Genomic DNA, 22508 nt, shown 5'->3' with positions numbered 1-22508 from the left:
TTGCATAAAACTTACTTAATGTTTAACACTGAAAGTCATTTGAGGTCCTAAAAGCTTCAGAACAGGTTAAATTAAACTGGATTAGAGATCAATGACCAATGAAATCAACCAAGTTACTGTAGATAGTCACAGTAAAGGTGATAATCGCTTAAAGGCTGCTGGGCAAAATAATCACGGAGAGGATTTAATGCTTCAACAGCTCACATGATGACTTCAGGTTAATGCTAATAGTGACAGCTTCAGAGTCCCCTCTCTGCTCAGACTCTCTGCTACCAAACTAAACATTTCCTGGTGGGGTTCTTTCAGATTAAAAGCTCATTCATGACAGAATGTAGTAAGACTTTTAATGTAAATTTCTGAAGTTGGATATTAGATTAAAAAAAAACCTTTACTTTAAGTCTAGAGAAAAGGCCTTTAGGGTATTGACCAGACGTGTTCACTGACATTTCCCCATTCTGTCAGTTTACTATCTATAAACATAAGAAGCAGGCCTGGTTTTGTACACAGGTGCTTATCCTCACATTGTTTGATCTGTCTGTGTTTGTATGTCCAGAGTTTCCAAGAGAGCCAGATGTCATCTACTCCGAAGTGAAGCATTTCACCAGTCCAGCCACTGAGATGCAGCTGCAGGTCTCGCCGAGTCCTCAAAGCACCTCATGAAGATTTTTATGTGAAGAACCTGCAAAAACAAAGAAAAAACAAACAAATGTGCCTTCAGCAACATGTAGTTAAGAGAGAATATAACTAATATATCAATGTAATGCTGTGTATTTAATGCCATATTTTATTTCTAAATGTGGGGCCCTGCTGGTGTCTTCACAGCACTGATCTGGTTTCTCTGCAGGATCAGTAAACTTTCGTCTCCCTTGTTGTTCTTCTCATGTGGTTTTGTGAGTTTCATAAAGACGTCTGACAGGAAACTGTGAATAGTTACGGCCAGCAGATACACGTGTCATGGTTCTGGGTCAGTTTTGACCCAGTATTTTGAGTTTTCATATTTGTGGTTATTTTCTTGATCTTTTTGATGATGATGATGATGATGATGGTGTTCTATGTTCAAGCTTATTCTCTCTCTCTCTCTCTCTGTCTGTCGTTAGCGGCTTCCCAGTTTAGGTTTTGTGTTCAGCGATAAAAGCTGCCATTTTGAGTTCAGTCCTGTTTCCAGCGAGTTTGCGTTTGGGTCCAATTCCTGCCTGCAAACAGCCGAAACATGACAACACGGCTCGGTTTGGAGCAGATGACAAAGAAAGAAACGATTAAAACTTCACCTCAACTCCAGACTAAAGCATGAATCATTCAAAGCTGGAAAATAAAGACTGAGAACAAAGTGTGTATGTGTGAGTTTGAATAGCTTTGATTTGAAGAAATTAAATTTGTGAGACTTTATTTTCAGGCCATTTGCAACTTGTAGAGAGTTCTCGCTTGTTGTTGTTGTTGTTGTTGTTGCTTTTACTGTAACCTACTAAACATGCACTTTTTCAGTCCAAAGGTTTTTAAATTGGGGTTTCCAAACAGGCAGAACAATCCTAACCCTTAATGAGTTGCCAAAGACCCGATGGCTGTGAGGGGGTAAAACTGATTGAGCGTGGGAAAAAAGAAAAATCCTTCTTCACATCTGTCTTTAGTTCTTTTAAACTACTTATTGCTCACTTGCAGGACTCATGTATTTGTAGAAAAATGCTCTTTAAAGTAGTCATTTAAGGTTCTGGGAGGAGTGAAATGCAGTTCATGAATATGATATTTGACTGTAAGCTTTATACAACTGTGTCTTTCTGTTTCAGTGTAAAACAAAATGCATATGATGATAAAGTGAAACTCTTTAAAAAATAGATTTAAATGTTTTTCAGACATGGGAACTTGTTTAGGCTGCCAGTTAACTGCGTTTATGCCCAAAGTTTTCTTCTAAGCATTTTGGTGAAACTGACGGCAGATGCCTCAAATTCACTTCTGTTTATGTAAAACTGCCCTCTAGTGGAAGGTGGCCTGATATGATTTTAAACAGCACTTTTACACACCTGGTATTCCCAGATTGTTTCCCATCAAAGTACAAACAGGCCCAACCTGCATTGCTTCTAGGCTCAGGCACGCTCAGGTAAAGAAGGTCCAAAAAGTTCAAGGACTCTGCTTTCTAAAAAACACTTTAACTTTCTTAGCTTGCACAATGAAACATTAAAATGGGTTTTCCTCTAGTGGTCACAGAGCACAGTAAACTATAGTAATAAATGAAAAATGACAATTTACATATCACTTCACAGAAGAACAACAAACTAAAAATGCAGATTACCCACACTGAGTTTCGTTTTTGTCATACAGACAAAGACTAGAGCAAAGATCAACAGTGAGCACCACTGAAGGCACCAGTAAATCCATTAACCGCTCTCTCTTGTGCCACAAGTAGGTAAAAGAGCATCTCTGAGCACACAGGATGTAAAACCTTGAGGCAGATGTGCTACAGCAGCGGAAGACCACACTGGCTGAAACTGCTGTCAGCTAAGAACAGGAAACCGAGGCTAAAATTCACTCAGGCTCACCAAATATAAAAAAGATTCTAAAATCACATCCTGGTCTTATGAGTCTCAAAGTGTGCTGAGAAATTCAAATGTTAGGGGCAGAATTTAGTGTAAACGACATGAAAGCATGGATCCACCCCACCTTGGATCAGTGGTTTAGGCTGCTGGTGCAGTAACAGCTTGCAAAAAGTAACTCATGGACCTTTAGTGGACAAAGAACGGTCTCCAAAAAAGGGGCCCCAATGTGTTGGGCAACTAAAACATCAATTTAAAGAAAGGATGGTAAAATGTTTCATCAAAACTGCATCACTTAGTCTCCCCACTTCTCAGTTTTCACTACAAAAGGAGCTGCTGCACAAATCCATTAATTTTTTTAATTTACCCCAGGAACTTTTCAGCTTTCCATTATGTCCCATGTAAGTAGTGAAGAAAAAAGGAGGAGCATAAACTGTTAAGGGAAATTGTACTTAGTAGTCAGTATAATCTTTTAATAATATAAGTTTGTATATGGTAGAATACTGCATGTAATCATTTGTGTTTAGAAGTATATAGTTGTTGGCATATTGAAAGAATGTCTCATCCTAGGAGGACTGTAACAACTTTGTGTGCATTCCAGGGTGTCCTGGCATTCACACCCACATCCTGGGAGCATGGGAGAGGACATACCTTGTCTTATTGTTTTACGGTAGGATAAACGTAGCTATGTCAGTTTTAGTCTAAGTGCCCTTTTTACATTTAGATGAACTGTTGGATTTTCCACATATACACATCCACATTCCAATGTAATGAACAAATGCACCCACTGGTGTATATAATAAAGAGCAGGACAATGGGAGAGCGGACTCTTGGAGCCCTCGCTTACGTGCGAGCGCTCTGAGAGCTCCCCTTGCTTGCAAGTGAATTCTGCAGTGTGTGTGTCTCCACTCTCTGACTCTCAGCTGAAGAAGTGTTATTTAGAATAAATCTCCTGACATAAACAATCTGTATGATTTTTTGTGTCTTGATCAGTGTAACATAAGCAGCATCTGAACTGGCTGCACTGATGGCCTTTCTGTGTGTTTCCTTGTGCAGGGTGTGATTCAGCTGCAGTCAACTCAGCAGTGCAGAGAGAAGACGTCTATTATGCAGAAATCTTAATTTAAGAGAAGCATAAGTAATCAAAGGCGAGACGTACGGGTGCTCTTCTTTCTCTCGTGGCTCAGAACAAGTCCAGGTGTTGCTAACATTTCAGTTTAGGCCAAAAGGAAAATGCTAGAAAAAATGTTAGAAAGTGAATGAAAGTTTAAGACTTCAGGCCAACATTCTCATCCTCGTATAAACTCCCTTGATTTTCACTTCTGAATTCTGGATTTTCCTGGTTTTATTCTAAGTAGGGCTTGTTTTGTTTTGTTTTTTTTTCTTCCACTGTGGGCAGAGTTCTCTGTACTCTGCAGAATGTTTATTGTAATGACAAAAATCTGAGCTAGAATGCTAAGGACCAGATCATTTTGTTCCCACATGGACACATTTAACCAGCTTCTTCAGTGAATCGTAATGAGTACTCCAAATGTTTCCAGGCTTTTTAAATTTACAAATACAAACACACCTATAATTTGTGAATAAGTAGGACGTATTTCTTTCCTTTTCCTGTAAACCCTGTCTGGTAGAATTAAGGCACAGCGGGATCACAGATTGTTGTTTTGAGCCATTTTTATTTGCCACAGCTCCAGCTCACAAGCTGCCGGCTGCACATGCAACACACCACAATACCCCACAAACCATGGTTCCTTGGTTTTTTAAACCTGATGGGTTTGATTGTGGATGCCATGCAGGTGCGTCCGAACATGCCTCACCACACACCTCCATCGGCTGATTGAGGTCAGGGAGCCATCCGTCCGAACCTATTCCTCCCAACCGGCTTCCGACCCGGCGACAGGGTCATCTCTGTTCTGGAGGTTGCCCATGCCTCCAGCAGCAGCAATGCTAGTCCGGACGCTGGCCACCTGGCGAGCCGGCACGACCCTGCAGGCACGGTCATGAGCCCCTGCTCACGGGCAGCTGGGCCGGCATCCGGCACGAGGACCTTCGTCCCCCCACAGGTTTTGTCCAAAGCTCCCGGCTGGAGCGGACTCTTATACACCTCCTCCATCTCTGCCTGGATCGGCTTCTCCACCTCCAGCTGGCATGGACCCTCTCGCACCTCATCCACACACTGGCTGAAGCGGCTCCTCCACCGCTCCCATGACTGGAGCAGCCCTTTGGACAGTGGCCCCTCTTCCTTCAGCCGGCGCAGACCCCCCACATGCCTCATCTGGTTGGAGCCGCTCCTCCACCACTTCCAGCAGGAGCAGCCCTTCACCCGGCTGTTCCCCCTCTTCCGGCAGGTGAGGACCCCCCGCGCACCTTGTCCACCACCTCCGGCTGGCCAGGCGCCCCACACGGCTCCTCCATCGCTTCCCCATTACCAGGTTCCACCGGTGGGGTTGGCAGCAGCGGTGACTTACACCTGGAGCAGCGTCCCCAGCTCCACGACCCCCCACAGGTGGCACTCAGCGTGGACCCGCAGCTCGCCTCCACCACCTGCTCCCACTGGGTGGCCGCCATTATGGCGAGCATCTGGGCCAGCTCCTCCCTTCCCTGGCTCCAGTAATACCCGCCGTTCTGCCTCCTGATTTTCAGCACCAGTGTGGCAGAAAGCAGCGGCAGCATAGGTAAGGCAGGTCTGAGGGCTGACCATGCAGAAATCAGTGGCAGTGTGGAAACAGTTCAGGAGGCCGGTCGCAAAGCCAGAGGCAGCGACGGAGCAGTTCAGATGGTTGGCCAAGTAGAGGGCGGAAACATTGTTCAGAAGGTCCATGACAGCCAACTTCCTCAGCCATTTGCCTGGAAATTGCTGGCGATACTTTATCCTTCAAATATTCTTGAGGTGATAGTAAGCTGATTTTGTTATTGTCTTAATGTGTTTTTAGGTCTGCATCCATCACTACACCCAAATTTCTCGCCTGGTTTGTGGTTTTTAGATGTATAGATTGAAGTTCTCTGGTGACCTGTAAGCGTTTTTCTTTGGCGCCAAAGACTATTACCTCAGTTTTGTTTGTGTTTAGTTGGAGAAAATTGTGGCACAGCCAGTCATTAATTTCCTCAATGCATTTACCAAGAGCCTGTACAGGGCCTCGGTCTCCTGGTGACATTGTGATATATATTTGTGTGTCATCTGCATAGCTGTGGTAGTTTATTTTGTTGTTCTTTATAATCTGTGCCAGTGGGAGCATCTTTTGCTTCTGGGTTTATTTCTGTGTTAATTTTTCTCTCTTTTTTCTCTTCAGTGGCCAACAAACTTTAGCTCAGGATGTCACTCATATAAAAAGAAAGCTATTTGGCTATGAGAAAGTTTTTCAAATATAAAACCTTGTAAAATCTTAAAACACAGAGATAATTTGGATTTGTCACATTAGAAGATTTTCTGTCAACAGTCAATGCAGCGGGGGATTTTGTTGTTGTTGTTGTTGCAATACCAAAATTTACCACTGGTACCTGTAATATTACCGTATGGCATGTGGTAACTGTTGTGGATAGGCGTAGCTTTGGGTCACGTGGTGTCGGTAATAGTAATAGTAATAGTGATTGCTATATCACCTGTTCACGTCCCGAGGGAATTTTTGTGAATGAGTGGGTGATGGGGGAAGTCGACTTTTACTGACCGCTCAAGCTTAGAATGTTTTTTGTTCCTACGGATTTTAAGGATTTGACAACAAATAAAGGAGTTTTAACTTGGAACTTTGACTAACGTTTTAAACAGCGGGCGCGTCAACATTATTCCCCTATTCAGCTGCTCGGCGACTCAAAGGCTTGACAGTCGCCAATATTTGTCAGCAAAAAGTGCGACGGCAATGGAGCGTCCCGCAATCAGCGCTGAATAAACGCCGACGCGATCCCACACACCGCCGCCACTACACCCGTAAAAGCGGCTAGACCGACAGATAAGGAGAAGACGACGGTGGTACGTAAACTGTGTTTTTGTGCTGCGTGTTGTTTGTTTGAACGCAGTTTGGATTCTGACCATACGAAGATGTTTTTGTGACACGCCCACCGCTACGTTTGCTGTTGGATTTGGTGTGTGTGTGCTGTGGCTCTGCAGGCGTTCACCTGAGTTTGAAGGAATTGCTGTTGCCTTTGTTTTGGATTTTGGCATGCTGCTTATGTTGAATGCTTAAAATGAGTGGATCACAGGCTGCATCTGTTGTTGGAAAAACTGAAAAGGATAAAATAATAATTTCCCTAACTGAGAAAGCTCTTGCAAACAAAATTGAAACCATCCAAACAGATCGGAAAAGGCATGTAAACAAAATGAAAAGTGTTATTATGTCTCTTAAAGAACTAATGAAAGATGATAAAAATCATTCACAAGTCAAAAAACTGTTTGATGAGTTAACACACCTGTTTAAGGATGCCAGTGCATTGCATGAATCTTTACTTTCTCTAATCTCATTTGATGAGAAAGATAAATAAAATACATGGTTCTCAAGCATCGCTAAATACAATAAAGGGTTTATGGAGGATGTTAACATATGGCTTTCTGAAACTGATAAACATTCGGGGAGGCCATCATCTGACAGAGTCACAGGAAACTTCCCTGGGAGGAGAAATGGAGGTGCGAGAGCACACTGGAAAAGAACCTCAATCATCTCTTAATCCTCAGAATGATGTTAATGATGACGTGTTGCCATCCGACAGTGTGTCAAATCAAGGCAGTAGGTCAAGCTCAAGAGTATCATCTACTTCATCTGCATGTCTCAGGGCAGAAGCTGAAATGGCCGCCTTGCTCGCACGTCAACATATGCTGAAAGAAAAACACTCTCTTGAAGAACAAGAGGAACAATTGAGGAGAAAGAAAGAACAACTTCAGCTTGAAGTAGATATAGCTGCAACTGTTGCAAAGGTGAACGTGCTGAGAACTGGATCCACTATGCGGAGCATCGCTTCACGGAAATCTAATGGAACGGAATCATATTTTAAAACAAAGGGAAACAGCCTTGAAATTCTTAATGCAGATGCAGAGACTTTTGTTCCACAGACGCTTACGAAAGGAAATGCAATTCACTGGGAATGCAGAGCTTCAAGTAAAAACAGTGCAACAGAATATGAAAAGGGAAAGGCCTGCACCCACTCTTATGGGGCCTTCTGACGCTTTTGGATCAATTCCACCTTTGCCTAAGCCACAAGCTGCTCATCCAGTAGCCAATGAAAATCTGTTGTCCATTATGGAAAAACAAAATGAATTAACTTGTATGTTGGTCCATCAGCAAAGTCTTTCTTCACTGCCCAAAAGGGAGATTCAAACCTTTGATGGCGACCCTTTACATTTTCAGGCCTTTATGCGCTCGTTTGAACAGGTCATAGAAACAAAGACTGGTGATGCTGGCGACTGCCTGCACTATCTTGCACAGTACACCAAGGGGCAGCCCAATGAACTTGTTGAAAGCTGTCAACATATGTCTGGAAGTGCTGGATATGTAAAGGCAAAGACTCTGCTGTATGAGCACTTTGGGAATGGACATGTGATTGCATCTGCTTATTTGAACAAAGTTCACTCATGGCCACTGATTAGATCGGAAGATGGAAAAGCTCTTCAGGCATATTGTTTGTTCTTACGTGGATGCTGCAATGCAATGGAAGAGATTAATGATCTCTCTGAATTAAATACACCTGCCAATATGCTTGCTGTGATTAGAAGACTGCCATATAAGTTAAAAGACAAATGGCGAACAGTAGCATGTGACATTCAGGAGAGGCAACATCGCAGAGCCGCATTCATTGACATTGTTTCCTTCCTTGAGCGTCAAGTTAAAATTGCAACAGATCCCATCTTTGGAAATCTATGTGACGTTCCAGCAACACATCTAGCAGCCAAGGGCAGCAATGGAGGGAAACGTTCTCCACATCTAAGAGCTAAAGGAAGTAGCTTTGCCACAACAGTCTCTGATGTCGAGAGACAGAATCAGACAGGGGCTCAAGATCGTCACAGCACTGTGAAGGCTTGTTTTTTCTGCAAAGGCGGACACACACTGGAGTCATGTGCTCTGCTTGATAAGAAACCTCATAATGAGAAGATTTCTTTTCTTAAAAAGAACAGCATTTGTTTTGGCTGTTTGTGTACTGGGCACATAAGCAAAGAATGCAGAAAACGCCTTTCATGTAAAATCTGTGGCCTCCGACATGCAAGTATACTCCATATTCACCACAAAGAGAAGAATGAAGTCAAACCTAATAATGAGGCAGATAACATTCCTGTTACGATCCAGACTAGTGGTCTTACTGGGGCCGGTGAACAGGACTGTAAGCTTGCCATTGTGCCAGTTAAAGTAAAATCAAAGAGAGGTCAAAGAATAGTGGAAACGTATGCCTTTCTGGACCAAGGGAGTTCAGCATCCTTTTGTACAGTGGGTCTTATGGACAAGCTGAATATTGCTGGGAGGAGGACAAAGATTCTCCTGCGCACCATGGGACAGGAGAAAGTGGTGGACAGTTTCATTGTACCTGAACTTGAAGTTGCTGGATTGGACAGTGACATGTACTGTGATATGCCTAACCTCTTCACTCAGCATAAAATGCCTGTAGATATTGGTAACATCCCAAATCAACAGGACCTGGATGACTGGCCACATTTGAAGCATGTTCATTTGCCAGAAATTAAGGCCAATGTTGAGCTTTTGATTGGCATGAATATGCCCAGAGCTCTAGAACCTTTGGAGGTCATCCGGAGTGTAGGTGATGGACCTTTTGCCATTAGGACTGTGCTTGGCTGGACAGTGAATGGGCCACTTAATCGAGAATGCTGTGGAAGGCCAGGATGTTTGGCAACAGTTACTGCCAACAGAGTTTCTGCTGTCAACCTGGACAAGCTATGGAAACAGCAGTTCAAGATGGACTTTCCAGAGAGCAGCGATGATGAACAGATGGGGCTGTCAAAGGAAGACTTGAAGTTCCTGGAATTGGCCAGCAAGTCGGTGACTTTGGGGGATTGGCACTACAGCATTGCCCTGCCACTGAAAGACCGAGACATAAGAATGCCTGACAACCGTGCAATCGCTGAGCAACGAGCCTTAGGTTTGAAGAAAAGGTTAATCAGAGATAAAGACTTTCACAAAGACTACACTGCCTTCATGACAGATCTCATATCTAAAGGATATGCAAAGAGAGTGCCAGTCGCAGAATTAGAGCGCAGTGATTGGAAGCTTTGGTATATCCCTCACCATGGGGTTTACCATCCTACCAAGGGGAAGATGCGGGTCGTCTTTGACTGTGCAGCATCATTCCAGGGTGTCTCTCTTAATGCGCAGCTCCTGAGTGGTCCTGACTTAACAAACTGTTTGGTTGGCGTACTGACGAGGTTCAGAAAAGAGCCTATTGTTTTGATGTCTGACATCGAGGCTATGTTTCACCAGGTGCATGTGCCAGAGGATAGATGCTGACCTTTTGAGGTTTCTTTGGTGGCCCGGTGGTGATTTCAATCAGAGCATGCAGGAGTACAGGATGGGTGTTCATTTGTTTGGGGCAACGTCCTCTCCGAGCTGTGCTAACTACGCCCTGCGGAAATGCGCAGAGGACAACAAAGCATACTTCAGCCAGCAGGTGACTGACACCATTCTGTATAGTTTTTATGTGGATGACTGCCTTGCTTCAATATGCTCTGAAGAAGAAGCCATCAATCTTTACTCAGACCTCAGAGACATTTGCACCAAGGGTGGTTTCCACTTAAAGTGGATCAGCAATAGCCGCAGCGTTTTGGCAGTTATACCTGAGGAGGAAAGAGCAAATGAAGTTAAGGACCTAGACCTGGATTGTGACCTTTTACCTATTGAGCGGGCATTGGGAGTGAAGTGGTGCCTGCAGTCAGATGCATATAAGTTCTGCATATCCATCCCAAACAGACCATTGACTGGGAGAGCGATCCTATCCACAGTAAGCTCCTTCTATGACCCTCTGGGGTTCCTTGCTCCTGTTATCTTCACAGCCAAGAGAATCCTTCAAGATCTGTGCCAGAGGGGGATAGGATGGGATGATGCTATACCATCAGCAGTTGCTCAAGAGTGGAAAAGCTGGGTAGAAGAATTGCATCTGTTGAACAACATCAGCATCGGACGATGTTTAAAGCCTTCTGATTTTGGACAGACGACCACCGCTCAGTTGCATCATTTTGCAGATGCGAGTGAGAAGGGCTATGGGGCTGTTACCTACCTGTTGCTGCACAACAGTCGCTCACAGACGCACAGTTCCTTTATAATGGGAAAATCCAGAGTGGCACCTTTAAAACCAGTCACAATCCCTCGCATGGAATTGACGGCAGCAGTGGTAGCGGTTCGCATGGATAGAATGTGGAGGAGGGAGCTGAGACTACCTCTCCTAAACTCTGTCTTTTGGACGGACAGCACCGCAGTGTTGAAATATATAAACAATGAGACTTCCAGGTTCCGTGTTTTTGTGGCGAACAGAGTGTCAGAAATCCTCAAGGCTTCTAGTGCCTCCCAATGGAGGTATGTGAACACCACACATAACCCTGCGGACCTTGCCTCCAGAGGTATGAAGGCAGAGACCTTTTTACGTGACACTGAATGGATATCTGGTCCTGCATTTCTTGCACAGCCAGAGAACAATTGGCCTGTGAACCCAGAAAACTTGCAAGAACTTCCACATGAAGATCCTGAAGTTAAGGTGGCTGCTGCCATCGAGGTCTTACAAGCACACGATGATGATCATCCTCTGACCCTTTTAATCCATCGTGCCTCATCCTGGACTCGTCTCATCAGGGTGATGGGTTGGATTTTGAGGTTCAAGACATTGGACGAGGAAGGGCTCCAAACTGCTCTTTGTGAAGTGGAGTCAATCCTCAACAGTAGACCCATTACGCTGGAATCCACCGATCCAAATGATTTGGAAGCCTTAACACCAAACCATCTCCTTCTTCTCAAGTCAAACCCGTCTTTACCACCTAGCCTGTTCCGGAGGGACGATCTCTACGCACGTAAACGATGGAGGCAAGTTCAATATATGTCTGATCTGTTTTGGAAAAGATGGACTAAAGAGTACTTGCCACAACTTCAGCAGCGCCAGAAATGGGGAAGGATTAAACGTAACTTTGTTCCTGGAGATGTGGTCCTTATAGTGGATGATTCTGCACCTCGGGTTCCTGGATCATTGGGAGAGTCACCGGAGCTGCACCAGATGAAAAGGGGCTTGTGCGTCAGGTCTGGATTAAGACCCCAACCAGCCATGTGTGCAGACCCATCACAAAGATATGCCTTCTTCAGGAGGCTTCTGACCCATGACTATGACATTTTTGACACAGTGTGACATAACTAACTTTGAATTGACTTTAATGTTATGAGATGTACATCAAGACTGACTATATTTAGGCTAAGTGCTGGTAACCTCTGGCCTATGACTGACTGACCATGTGCAGACAGAAGAAAAGAAGAGAAGACATGAGAAAATAACTTTGGTGGACTTTTGAGTATGTTATGTTGTCTCACTGGGTGTCTGTGATATGATGGATAGTGTGTGTTGTGAGTTATGGTGTTGGATGTGTAATTATTACTGTAAAAATGTAATAATTAGGGGCCGGAATGTTATGGATAGGCGTAGCTTTGGGTCACGTGGTGCTACAGTAATAGTGATTGCTATATCACCTGTTCACTCCCGAGGGAATTTTTGTGAATGAGTGGGTGATGGGGGAAGTCGACTTTTGCTGACCGCTCAAGCTTAGAATGTTTTTTGATCACTGTTTTTCTACGGATTTTAAGGATTTGATAACAAATAAAGAAGTTGCAATCTGGAACTTTGACATACGTTTTGAACTTTACTAAATCTCCATTTGCACTATTTGCACTACTCTGCCTGGTTTACACCCAATGTCATTTACCCATTATATTGTATATTGTATAGCTTTCTTGTTATATGTAAAATTGTATTGTATTTATTTAAATTTTTACTTTTTAATTATTTTACCTGCATTTTTTAATCACTCTTATATTTAAATGTTCATTTGCTATTTTATCTAGGGATTGAGAGTAACGTAGTTTCTATTCTCTGTATGTCCTGTACATGTGGCAGAATTGACAATAAAGGTGACTTTGACTTTGAACTGCGGGCGCGTCAACATTATTCCCCTATTCAGCTGCTCGGCAACTCAAAGGCTTGACAGGCGCCAATAGGTGAGTTATAATGCATCTCCACTAGAAGATGGTCCCCTGTTATCTACTTTTTCACAGGCAAGCGTGGGCGAGAGTCTACAGCATTCTACCCCCCAAGGACACGTAGTCTAATGCCTTTATTTTTCATGGCCATGTCCACTTAATACTGCACTATATGGTTATATGGCATTTTAGTACAGCATAGAATTGAGGCACTTCAAATATTTTCATCTCAACACCTCCTCCCTGGAGACAAGGAGTCTCACTATCTGCCTCATGTCTCATGGTGCCTGGGAGTGTCAGTCCAACTCACTCACAATACCCATCTGTGTGTGGAATAACATATTTGATGTTTTCCTATATGTAGAACAAAGTCGCACAAAATGTACTATAGATATTACTAAAGTGATATTGTCAAAACATATGATCAACACATAAAATAAAGAAATCTAAATCTAAAAGAGTTAGCAGCTTACAAAAGAACAGAAAGAATATGAAAGAGAAGTGGAAAAGGAAAACAGAGGATTTTTAATGAAGTCATGATCACTCCACAGACATCACCTTCATATGAAGGGAAACAGAGAGTTTAACTCAAATGATAAAACATTAAGGTCCTGAGGCAGACAAACAGAGAGGCTAAACAGAAGGCAGAAATCAAACCAAAATGAGCTAAGAGAGAGAGACCCTGTAGAAAATGATGAAGTTAAGCAACCAGTGTAGTTATAACTGACTTACTCTGGATCTCCTCTCAGACTCAGGAGGGGGCGAGCGGGCCGGCTTTGTAGTTGGAGTCGGACCAGCAGAGACAATGGGCTCACTGACCTCCACTCCCCAAGTCAGTCACCACGAGGACAAGTTCTTTGTTTAGAGATGATTTAATCCAAGCTCACCAACAACATCACTCAGCTGTCCTCGTCAGAACTGATAAAATAAAAGCAGTTACATTTAGAAACGTCAGTTTACTAAACATAAAAATATTGCTCTATTAGCCTCGCTCACATGTTCTGTAAAGATTAAATGACTTAAATCATCACGTGGTTTACAAAAACACATTGTTAATCTCAGCAAATAAGTGCGCATCCAGAAATAACTGTTTCATCTCGTTTGACATGGAAACTTAAAATTACAAAGAGACACTGAACGCACCTTCCTACCAGCTGTAACCTAACAGGAGAACGTACGTTCGTCTTCGCAGCTGCGATACACACCTCACAAAAAGCCGTTCATCAATTAGATTTAACACGACGCTTCTCCACAATACTTTGATGCGGGTTCTTCAAAAAGTGCCCATTTTTAAAACGGCGGAAAGACACAGCAAAGAGCACAGTACGCACCCCTTCTTCTTCGTCTCCTCCCCTGCTGCTTCTTCTTCTTAAATTCTATTGGCAGTTTGCAAACAATAAAATGGTGCCTTACCGCCACCAACTGGTATGGAGTGTCGACCCTCAAACCCTCCCCAAATGTTTACTCTCTTTTAAAAACTGGAATAAAGCCTGATAATTAGTGATGTGTCCTGTGTGTCGAAGCTTCGATACCTGTGTCGGGTAATCTCAAAATATCATTCCATTATTTGTTTGAAAAGGAGTAGGCAGAAGTATTTACTTATTTGTCCCTACCCCTCAAGTTCAATAAATTTATTCGAAATAAAATGGGCAGCAAAACACAGCTGATTTCCCCATCAGTGTTGTTGAACAGATTACGTACGTGTTACATAGTTACTTGAGCATTTATTGTTCGATGTTACCAGCAAGGAAGAGATTTTTTTTTATCTCATCTCTTCTAATAAAGTATGCACACAGTACTAAATATCACGAATGATTAGTACCACAATATAAATAAACAACACTACAGATCCTACAATCTGATTTCTGTCTTTTAGTTTTTTAAAAAGTGAAGCGCCACACACTAGTTTGTGTCATTATCCAGATGTACATAAGCATGATTACACAGTTACTAGGGGTGGGTTTTGATTATCGATTAAAATCGATTCTTGGATAAGGTCATATCGATTCATTAAAATCCTGAATCATTTTTTTATATAAATGTATTTTGCCCGAAATGCCAGAATCTCAGGTTAAACCTCACAAAATTTCAACAACCACCAAACAGCTAAAACAGTAAATGAGAGCAGGAACACGGATTCTGCACAAAGACGTAAACACAAAGCACGGAGCCTCCGACGGATCAGAAGCAGTGAGATGTCGCCTTTCTCACCCGACGGCTCGTACGGGGATGCGGTCGGGGCTGAAAGCCGACAGCTCGCTGATTCTAATGTTTCGGCGGGTCCGCGCTTTGTGTTTACGCCCTTTTCGCTCAAGTTCTGAAGCTGCAGGTTTTATCTCTCACCAAACAATATTGACCAAACCAGCAGCAAAAGAAGATCCAAACTACACTTCACATGGAAGAAATAAACATGATAATTATCTCGTTTGGCTCTCAGCGAAGGCGGTCGCACTTTTTCTCCTCTCCTCTCACTTATCTTCCCTGCAATTGACACCCCTTTCTCAACGAGAAGTCTGGGCTTGGGTGAGCCTGAGTGCTGAAGATATCTACCTATTAGGAACCATGGTAACATTGTTCTGGTTGATCGGAGCTGGCTTGGCCCTGACTTATCGAAGAATTAAGAAAGCAGAACCGGCTGTTCAAACCCCCACAAGGCTGCCCACTGGGATTGGAATGATGGGAGAGGTGTGAGTTTCTCAAATGGGCTCATTGAGTCAGCACGGAGAAGATCTGGACTTCTTTAAGTTGCTTGAAGACGTTTCACCTCTCATCCGAGAAGCTTCTTCAGTTCTAAGGTCAAATGGTGGAGAGTCCCAGATATAAACCTAGTGGGAGTACCCCCCACAGAGGGACAAAAGGACCCCCTGATGATCCTCTAATCGCCTGAGCCAAGGTGTGAAACTGGGCGTGGGTCCCAATCAGCCAGAGTTTCGGGTGAGCTCATTGTGAAACCTGGCCCCACCTTATCATGCGAATTCCTGAGGTCAGATGGCCCAGGATGTGAGTGGGCGTTAAGGCGTCTGGGAAGGGATCTCAAAACTGGATTATAGATGGCAGAGAGTTGGTGTCGTAAACCCCCGCCTCTGTTCAAAGATGGTCGCTCACAGTGGACATAGATGGCTTCTTTCACTCCTCTTTCAAACCATCTGTCCTCTCTGTCCAAAATGTGAACATTGGCATCCTCGAAAGAGTGTCCTTTATCCTTAAGATGCAGATGGACTGCTGAGTCTTGTCCTGTGGAGGTGGCTCTTCTGTGTTGTGCCATGCGCTTGTGAAGTGGCTGTTTGGTCTCTCCAATGTAGAGGTCTGGGCATTCCTCGCTGCACTGTACAGCATACACCACATTGTTAAGTCTTGTGTTTTGGCGTTTTGTCTTTCGGGTGAACCAGTTTTTGTCTGAGCGTGTTGCTGGGTCTGAAATACACTGGGATGTCATGCTTGGAGAAAACTCTCCTGAGTTTTTCTGATACACTGGCTACATAGGGGATGACAATGTTGTTGCGTCTGTCCTTCTTATCCTCCCTCGCTGGTGTCTGGTCTTCTTTTCTGTGCCTCTTTGCTGACTTTAAGAACGCCCATTTAGGATAGCCGCAGTTTTGAGTGCTTCCTTTACATGTGTGTGTTCCTTCTTTTTCCTTCAGGCTTAGAGGGAACATGTTCTGCCCGGTGGTGTAGGGTCCTAATTACTCCAAGTTTGTGTTCCAGAGGGTGATGGGAGTCAAAGAGGAGGTACTGGTCCGTGTGTGTGGGCTTCCGGTAAACTTCGATGTTGAGTTTGCCGTTCTCTTCAATGTGCACGGCGCAGTCCAGGAAAGGCAAACAGTCGTCCTTTGTGTCTTCCCTGGTGAACTTGATGTTTTTATCCACAGCGTTAATGTGCGCAGTGAAGGATTCCACTTCTTGTGTCTTGATTTTGACCCAGGTGTCGTCCACATATCTGTACCAGTGGCTGGGTACTCTTCCTTTGAAAGAGCCAAGAGCCTTCCTTTCCACTTCCTCCATGTAAAGGTTGGCTACAATAGGTGACACGGGGGAGCCCATGGCACAGCCATGTTTTTGTCTGTAAAAGCCTTTCCGCCATTATGACAGGTAATGTAGGACTGAAGTGTCCTAAAAATCACACTTAAACAGTTTTTTTAAAGGTAAAGTACATTCTCACATCATACGAGTTTATTATCCAAGTCTCAGAATCCAACAAAGTTACATCCACTTTACAGACTGTTGTACTAATGCTGACTAACAGCAGCACTTAACAACAGAAACATGCAGGATATCCTCACCAGCTCACCTTGATATCTGTGTCACTGGACAGCTTTCTCCAGAGTGAATCGACGTGGACACCAGCCGCGGTAAACAGCTGACTGACAGAGGAGTCACATCATAGACTTGTTTGTCCTGCTGCAGCTGGACATGCATTCGAATTGGGAGAGTTGCAAACATAGAATTTAACTGACTGCACTATGCAATCTAACAACATCTAGTGGTGACATTTTACACACCGAACCTTGGAGAGTTTAAAAAAACAGTCTTTAGTTCATGCAAAGAAAAAAAGGTTAAAGAGTGAAAGTGAATATTCTCTGCTGGTTCAATCATTGTGAACAGAAACAAATCATGTCAAAGATTTCTGATTATAAATCTTTATTCAAACCACAAACCCTGGATTAAATCAAATACAGACTTATTCATTCAACACAAGAAAACACACTCAGCTACAGTATTTTGTCATACAGAGTAACAAACCTCAGGATATGAACACAGTAACAGCGCTCTCTGCTGTGTTGGGTGCTTTTGTTCATGTGCTACAGCAGACGTGCATGGTTCTCCATGTAGTCATGCGGGTCTCCTTCAAAGGGCAGACGTGGAGGACTGTTGCAGGCTCCCATCAAGAAGATGATGATGGTGCCAAAGATCATCACAGGAGTGATCAGGAAGAGGCAGAGACGGTCGACGGTGCGAGCGATGCCGCTCCAGTTATCTTTCTCCTGTGACGACACCAGCGAGGGCAGAGTTTTATGTTTCACCTCATTTTTTATTCAATAAAAACAATAAAGCCATAACCAAAGGAACTAATGAGCTTCTAGTCCTCTCATCAGATGTTGTTACAGTCTGGCCCCAGATCCAAGAATAATGAAGTCAACACAGCAGTGTTAAAAACTGCTGGTTTGGGGACTCCAGTGAACCACAGTGGAAGATTTGGAAGAGACGTGAATCTTCCCAGCAGTGGCCAGACTACCGAAATTACTCCAAGAGCACATCAACGACTCATCTAGGATGTCACAAAAGAACATCTAAAGAACTGCAGGCATCACTTAAGGTCAGAGTTCACGATTCAACAATAAGAAAGTGACTGGGCAAAAATGTCATCCATGGGCGAGATCCAAGACGAAAACCACTGCTGACCAACAAAACATCTGGATGATCCCCAGACTGACCAGATGTAACGGGTTTAAGTCCAGTTACATCAGGTTTAAAACGAATACAACTTTTAAATCAAACATGGAGGTAGTGTGCCCAAAAAAACAGATGAAAGTTTTGGACTGGCTTTGGAGTCCAGACTAAAGTCCAATGGAGATGCTGTTTATGCTGAAAAACCCTCCAATGTGGGGGATGTAAACAGAGCAGGAAGAATATACATGCAAGTGTTGACTATAGTGCTCTCCGGTGCAGGATCCGTCAGGACGATGCATTCTGAGTGCCACGATCGTGAACTGACAAGCCATGTGCCATCATCTCTTCTTTAATTGTAAGAAGCAACAGTAAAATCTGACGAACCAATACTCGTTCACATGGAAACCTGTCAGTTACCTCGAGATCATCTGACCGAGGTTAATTTAGATGAACCACGAAGCTACCTTGATGAGAGTACCCGCAGCTGTGTCCACCTAGGAGGATTGCAGCTCTTCTCCATAAAAGTAGAGGTGAAATCGACTTCTCGTGGATCACCTCTCCTGATCAGGCCGGGCTCCATAAGAGAGTGACAACAGGCTCTGAAGGACCAGGAGGAGCGTCTATGAAATCGACACTAAAGAACTTAAGTTATTTGTACCGCTGAACATCGCGAGTCTTGGTAGACATATGGTTGCATCAGATCAGTGAGTTAAGACATTGCAGTCCAAGATGTTGCAGGGGGAACGCTATGATTTTTCAAAAGAGAAATTTCTGTTCAAAACTTGAGACTGACATAGTCTAAAAGCATAGTCCAGACTTTTAGAACATATAATTCACTTAAAACACAGTCTGATTTTTACTTAGTCTGTTGGAAGATTGAGTTATTATCATGTTGATAACTAAGCAACCGTTTAGCACAGACAATCCCCTCTGAACTGGGTTGAGGTGAAGGTAGAGAGAAGTGAACAGTGCATTTAGTATAAAAAATGGGCTGGTACCATAGCAAGAAAGAGAAAAGCATAAAAGGTTAAAATCAGAGCACGGGAGTTGAGAACCTTATTAGTGAAATTGGATTATCACTATAGTAATAAGCATCTTCTTTGCCATTGCTTCATGTTTCGAGCTCTTGACCTAAGGGTGTTGACAATGTTCAATCTTGTGGTGTCATACGGATGGGCCACGTTCTTAGGCGTCAGAGGCATAGGTATTCTGGCCACGACATAACAGAGAGCTAGTATGTACGCGAAAATTCATAAACCAGTTTCTCTAAACTGAGGTCTAATGGTTAACTTAGTTACTGTGAGCCTGATATAGTTGTATTCTTAGGCACTCCACTCATTTAACGCATTCTTACAAATCCCTTCTTCTCGAAGAGTGAAGCTCTCAAATAATGAAGGCCGGGGGCCTGCACCTCCATTGTGCTTAGAGTCATATTACCATTCTTTCAGAGATTCACAGACTAATCTTAACTGAAATGCGTTATTCCAGGTAAGACGCGTTCAGGCTTGAAGCTGAGCTGAAGGTAACATGTTGTATCCAAAACTTTAAAGAAAGGAATTCTACATTCCAATATCATTCTGTCTTCACAAATTGACTAAATGAGATAAATTAATTCAATAGGTCAGAGATAATAACAAACCTATAAATGTATAATGGGTTTCATAATCAGGCCCCATGTAAACATTATATAACCTCAAGAAATTATAACAATGCAATGAGTTACTACTAGCAGTAAAGAGCTAGGGTCTGGAGACCCTACATCACATAGTCTCACACGGAGCGTTAGACATCAATTAGTCATATTGGTAATGAGAGTATTATCAATGACAAAGGTGCTTGCACAATAAATCTATGATGTTCTCAGGTGCTATTTTATATAGTTTATATCAGCACCAACTTAGTAGCATTCTTGTGCTATATATTTTATGACGATGGTGTCATCTTTTTTGAAAACTTAATCAAACTAACAAACTCCCATAAACACAATAGCAACGAGAGACTTAAGAGTATTTCAACAAAGACACTTTTCCCTGGTTTAATATCTATTTAAACTTTGTTTTTCCTGTTTTTTCTCACATTTTGTGCTAGAAGATTAATAGTGAATAAATACGTGTAATTACGATGTTTAATTCAGTCCCAGGTTGTAGTTTGCAGATGCACTGCGTCACGCTGTCTGTGCCAAATGCTTTTCTGATGTTAAATGTGAAGCAGTGTCAGTGTGAGCACCTCCTAAAATCATTAAATTAAATCAAGCCATGGGAAAGTTCATCTTTGCTTAGAAGTTCAATCACTGATCCTCGCTGTTTTTAGTAAAATCCACTTTTCCTGTATGTTAATTTTGCCCCGTGTTCTGCCCGCAGGCTCGTAAGCTGGGCGGTCTGCTGAAGGACAGGTAAATATTCCATCACACATGGTTATCCCCTAGGTTGAAATGTCGATGTAAATGAAGTAGGCAGGCGCAGAAAGAAGACGGTCGATTCCGTGTTCTGCACACCCGCAGGCGTCACCGATAAGCTGGGCGGTCTGCTGAAGGGAACGCCGCCGAGCGGCGCGGCTGCGACGAGGGATGGAGCGCTGAGAAGGTGGAGCCGTGTTCTGCCCGCAGGCTCGTAAGCTGGGCGGTCTGCTGAAGGACGCCGAGCGGCGGCGCGAGGAGCTGAAGGTGGAGCTGAGCGGCCAGGTGCTGGAGGTGGAGCGCTCCAGAGCTGACATGGAGGAGCTGCTGCAGCACAACTCCAGGCTACAGCGGGACTCTGAGGAGCACCAGGCCCTGAAAGGAGCCTACAACGCCCTGCTCAACAGGTCAGAGGCACTTTGGTGAAACCATGGTGGGATTGATTTATTTGTTTGTTTATTTTGGCTCTATTTTTAATAACAGCTGTAGTTAAACAGTGAAGGTTTTCCTCACACTTCGCTCTCTGAGCCAACTCAATCTGCACTATTTCCTTTTAACGCCAGTAAGAAGAGGAAAAACACTTTTTTGTGTTTACAAGGTCTGGGCCCTCACGAACTGCCCAATGAACTCATTGGATAGGTAGCAAACACCACACAAAACCAGTTTCATCTGGCAACTAGTAGCAGTTCTCTTTGTTTTAAAACTGCCGCTAGGGTTATAGAAGGAGGGGAGGGACAATACACTTTTTTGTCGCTACATGTTTTGAAATGACCGACATGTGGGAGACAGGTGTATGGAAAAAGGAGACCCGGCTTGAATCCTTCCTAAAGCAGTGGCAGACCTAGCTGGGGTCAAACGTGTTTTGACTTCTTAACGCCAACTACTATTCACCGAAATTACTCCCAAGAGGCACATCAAACCGACTCATCATAAGGATGTCACATCAAGTCTCTTTTTTTTTCTAGAATGTAACATCCAGAACCTGCAGGCTGCCAAATTTTAATTGTTTAAGTGTTTCTTACACTTCAATTTTAAAGTCCCAGTCCTGATCACTAGTAGGTGAAATTGTTGACTAGGCTGGGCAAAAATGTCAATCCCATGCTGCAGGAACCGGAGATCCCCAAGGAACGAAAACCCACTGATTTTAAACAACAACTGCCTGACCAACAAACCATCTGGATGCAATCTACCCAGTAACCTGACGTGTCAGCATGTAAGGTTTACACGTGTTTCAGTTTGGTTATTTCAGAGTTTACAAAAACGGGACCAAATACATGACTTATTGAAATCCCAAAACGATGAGAAAGAATGATGGTTGTGGTCTCAAACAGGATTGAAATTATTGTGGGCTTTGGGATCCAGACTAAGATCAAATGGAGATGCTGTTTATGCTGAAAAACCCTCCAATGTGGCAGAATTCTGTGAAAAAGAGTGGGGCCAAAATTCCTCCCCAGTGATGTGTAACATTTGTTTTTATTTATTATTAATGCATGAACCTTCCCCCCCAGGTTGGCACAACCAGTTCTGAGGCTTAAGGGGCGATGACTTTCACACAGGGCCAGGTCGGTTTGGGCAGCTTTTTCTCCTTATCAATGAAACCATCATTTGAAAACTGTGTTTTGTATTTTCTTGGATTAACTTTGACAAATATTAGAATTTGTTTGTTGATTTGAAACATGTGCGTGTGGGAAATGCTGAAAAAAATGCAAAATGTTGATGAAAGCGTGCTAACATTTTTTACACAATTCAAAGCATCTTGAATCAAGCGGAGCATCGTCACGTTCTGGTTGTTCGCTCTCACCTCGTTGTATTCGTTCTTGTTGCGCATGTGTTTGATGATGTAGTTCGCTCCGTCCACAGCTGGCTTCATTTCAGAGTACAGCTGATCCGTCACACCTCCATCATCCTGGGGTTTCACCACTACACACACCACACACACACACACACACACACACACACACCCAAACACACACACACACAACACACACACCACAAACACACACACACACACACACACACACACACACACACACACACACACCT

The 22508-nt window shown here is 43.4% G+C and overlaps 1 protein-coding gene and 1 long non-coding RNA gene across 4 annotated transcripts in view; both read right to left on the bottom strand.

Moving 5' to 3' along the window:
* Positions 1 to 13413: 13413 nt before the first annotated feature.
* Positions 13414 to 14026, bottom strand: LOC121812078. Of its 2 annotated transcripts, none has more exons than XR_006052854.1 (2): positions 13888 to 14026; positions 13414 to 13600 (listed from the first exon to the last, which is right to left on the bottom strand). It is a non-coding gene; the product is annotated as an uncharacterized LOC121812078 (long non-coding RNA). The 2 variants fall into 2 exon arrangements; XR_006052853.1 differs by having other exon boundaries at positions 13826 to 14007.
* Positions 14027 to 17305: 3279 nt separating this feature from the next.
* chrnd (cholinergic receptor, nicotinic, delta (muscle)) overlaps positions 17306 to 22508 on the bottom strand; it is a 13328-nt gene continuing 8125 nt past the window's right edge. For both annotated transcript variants that reach the window (XM_042213238.1, XM_042213237.1), the window contains exons 11-12: positions 22267 to 22385; positions 17306 to 17664 (exon numbers count right to left, since the gene is read on the bottom strand). In XM_042213238.1, coding sequence (XP_042069172.1) covers positions 17482 to 17664; positions 22267 to 22385 — 302 coding nt within the window. In that variant the 3' untranslated portion in view covers positions 17306 to 17481. The remainder of the gene's footprint in view (positions 17665 to 22266; positions 22386 to 22508) is intronic.

This window comes from Haplochromis burtoni, unplaced genomic scaffold (assembly GCF_018398535.1).
Source record: "Haplochromis burtoni strain Fernald_Lab_line unplaced genomic scaffold, NCSU_Asbu1 Contig_428, whole genome shotgun sequence".
NCBI lineage: Eukaryota > Metazoa > Chordata > Actinopteri > Cichliformes > Cichlidae > Haplochromis > Haplochromis burtoni.
This window is presented reverse-complemented; position numbering and strand designations above follow the sequence as displayed.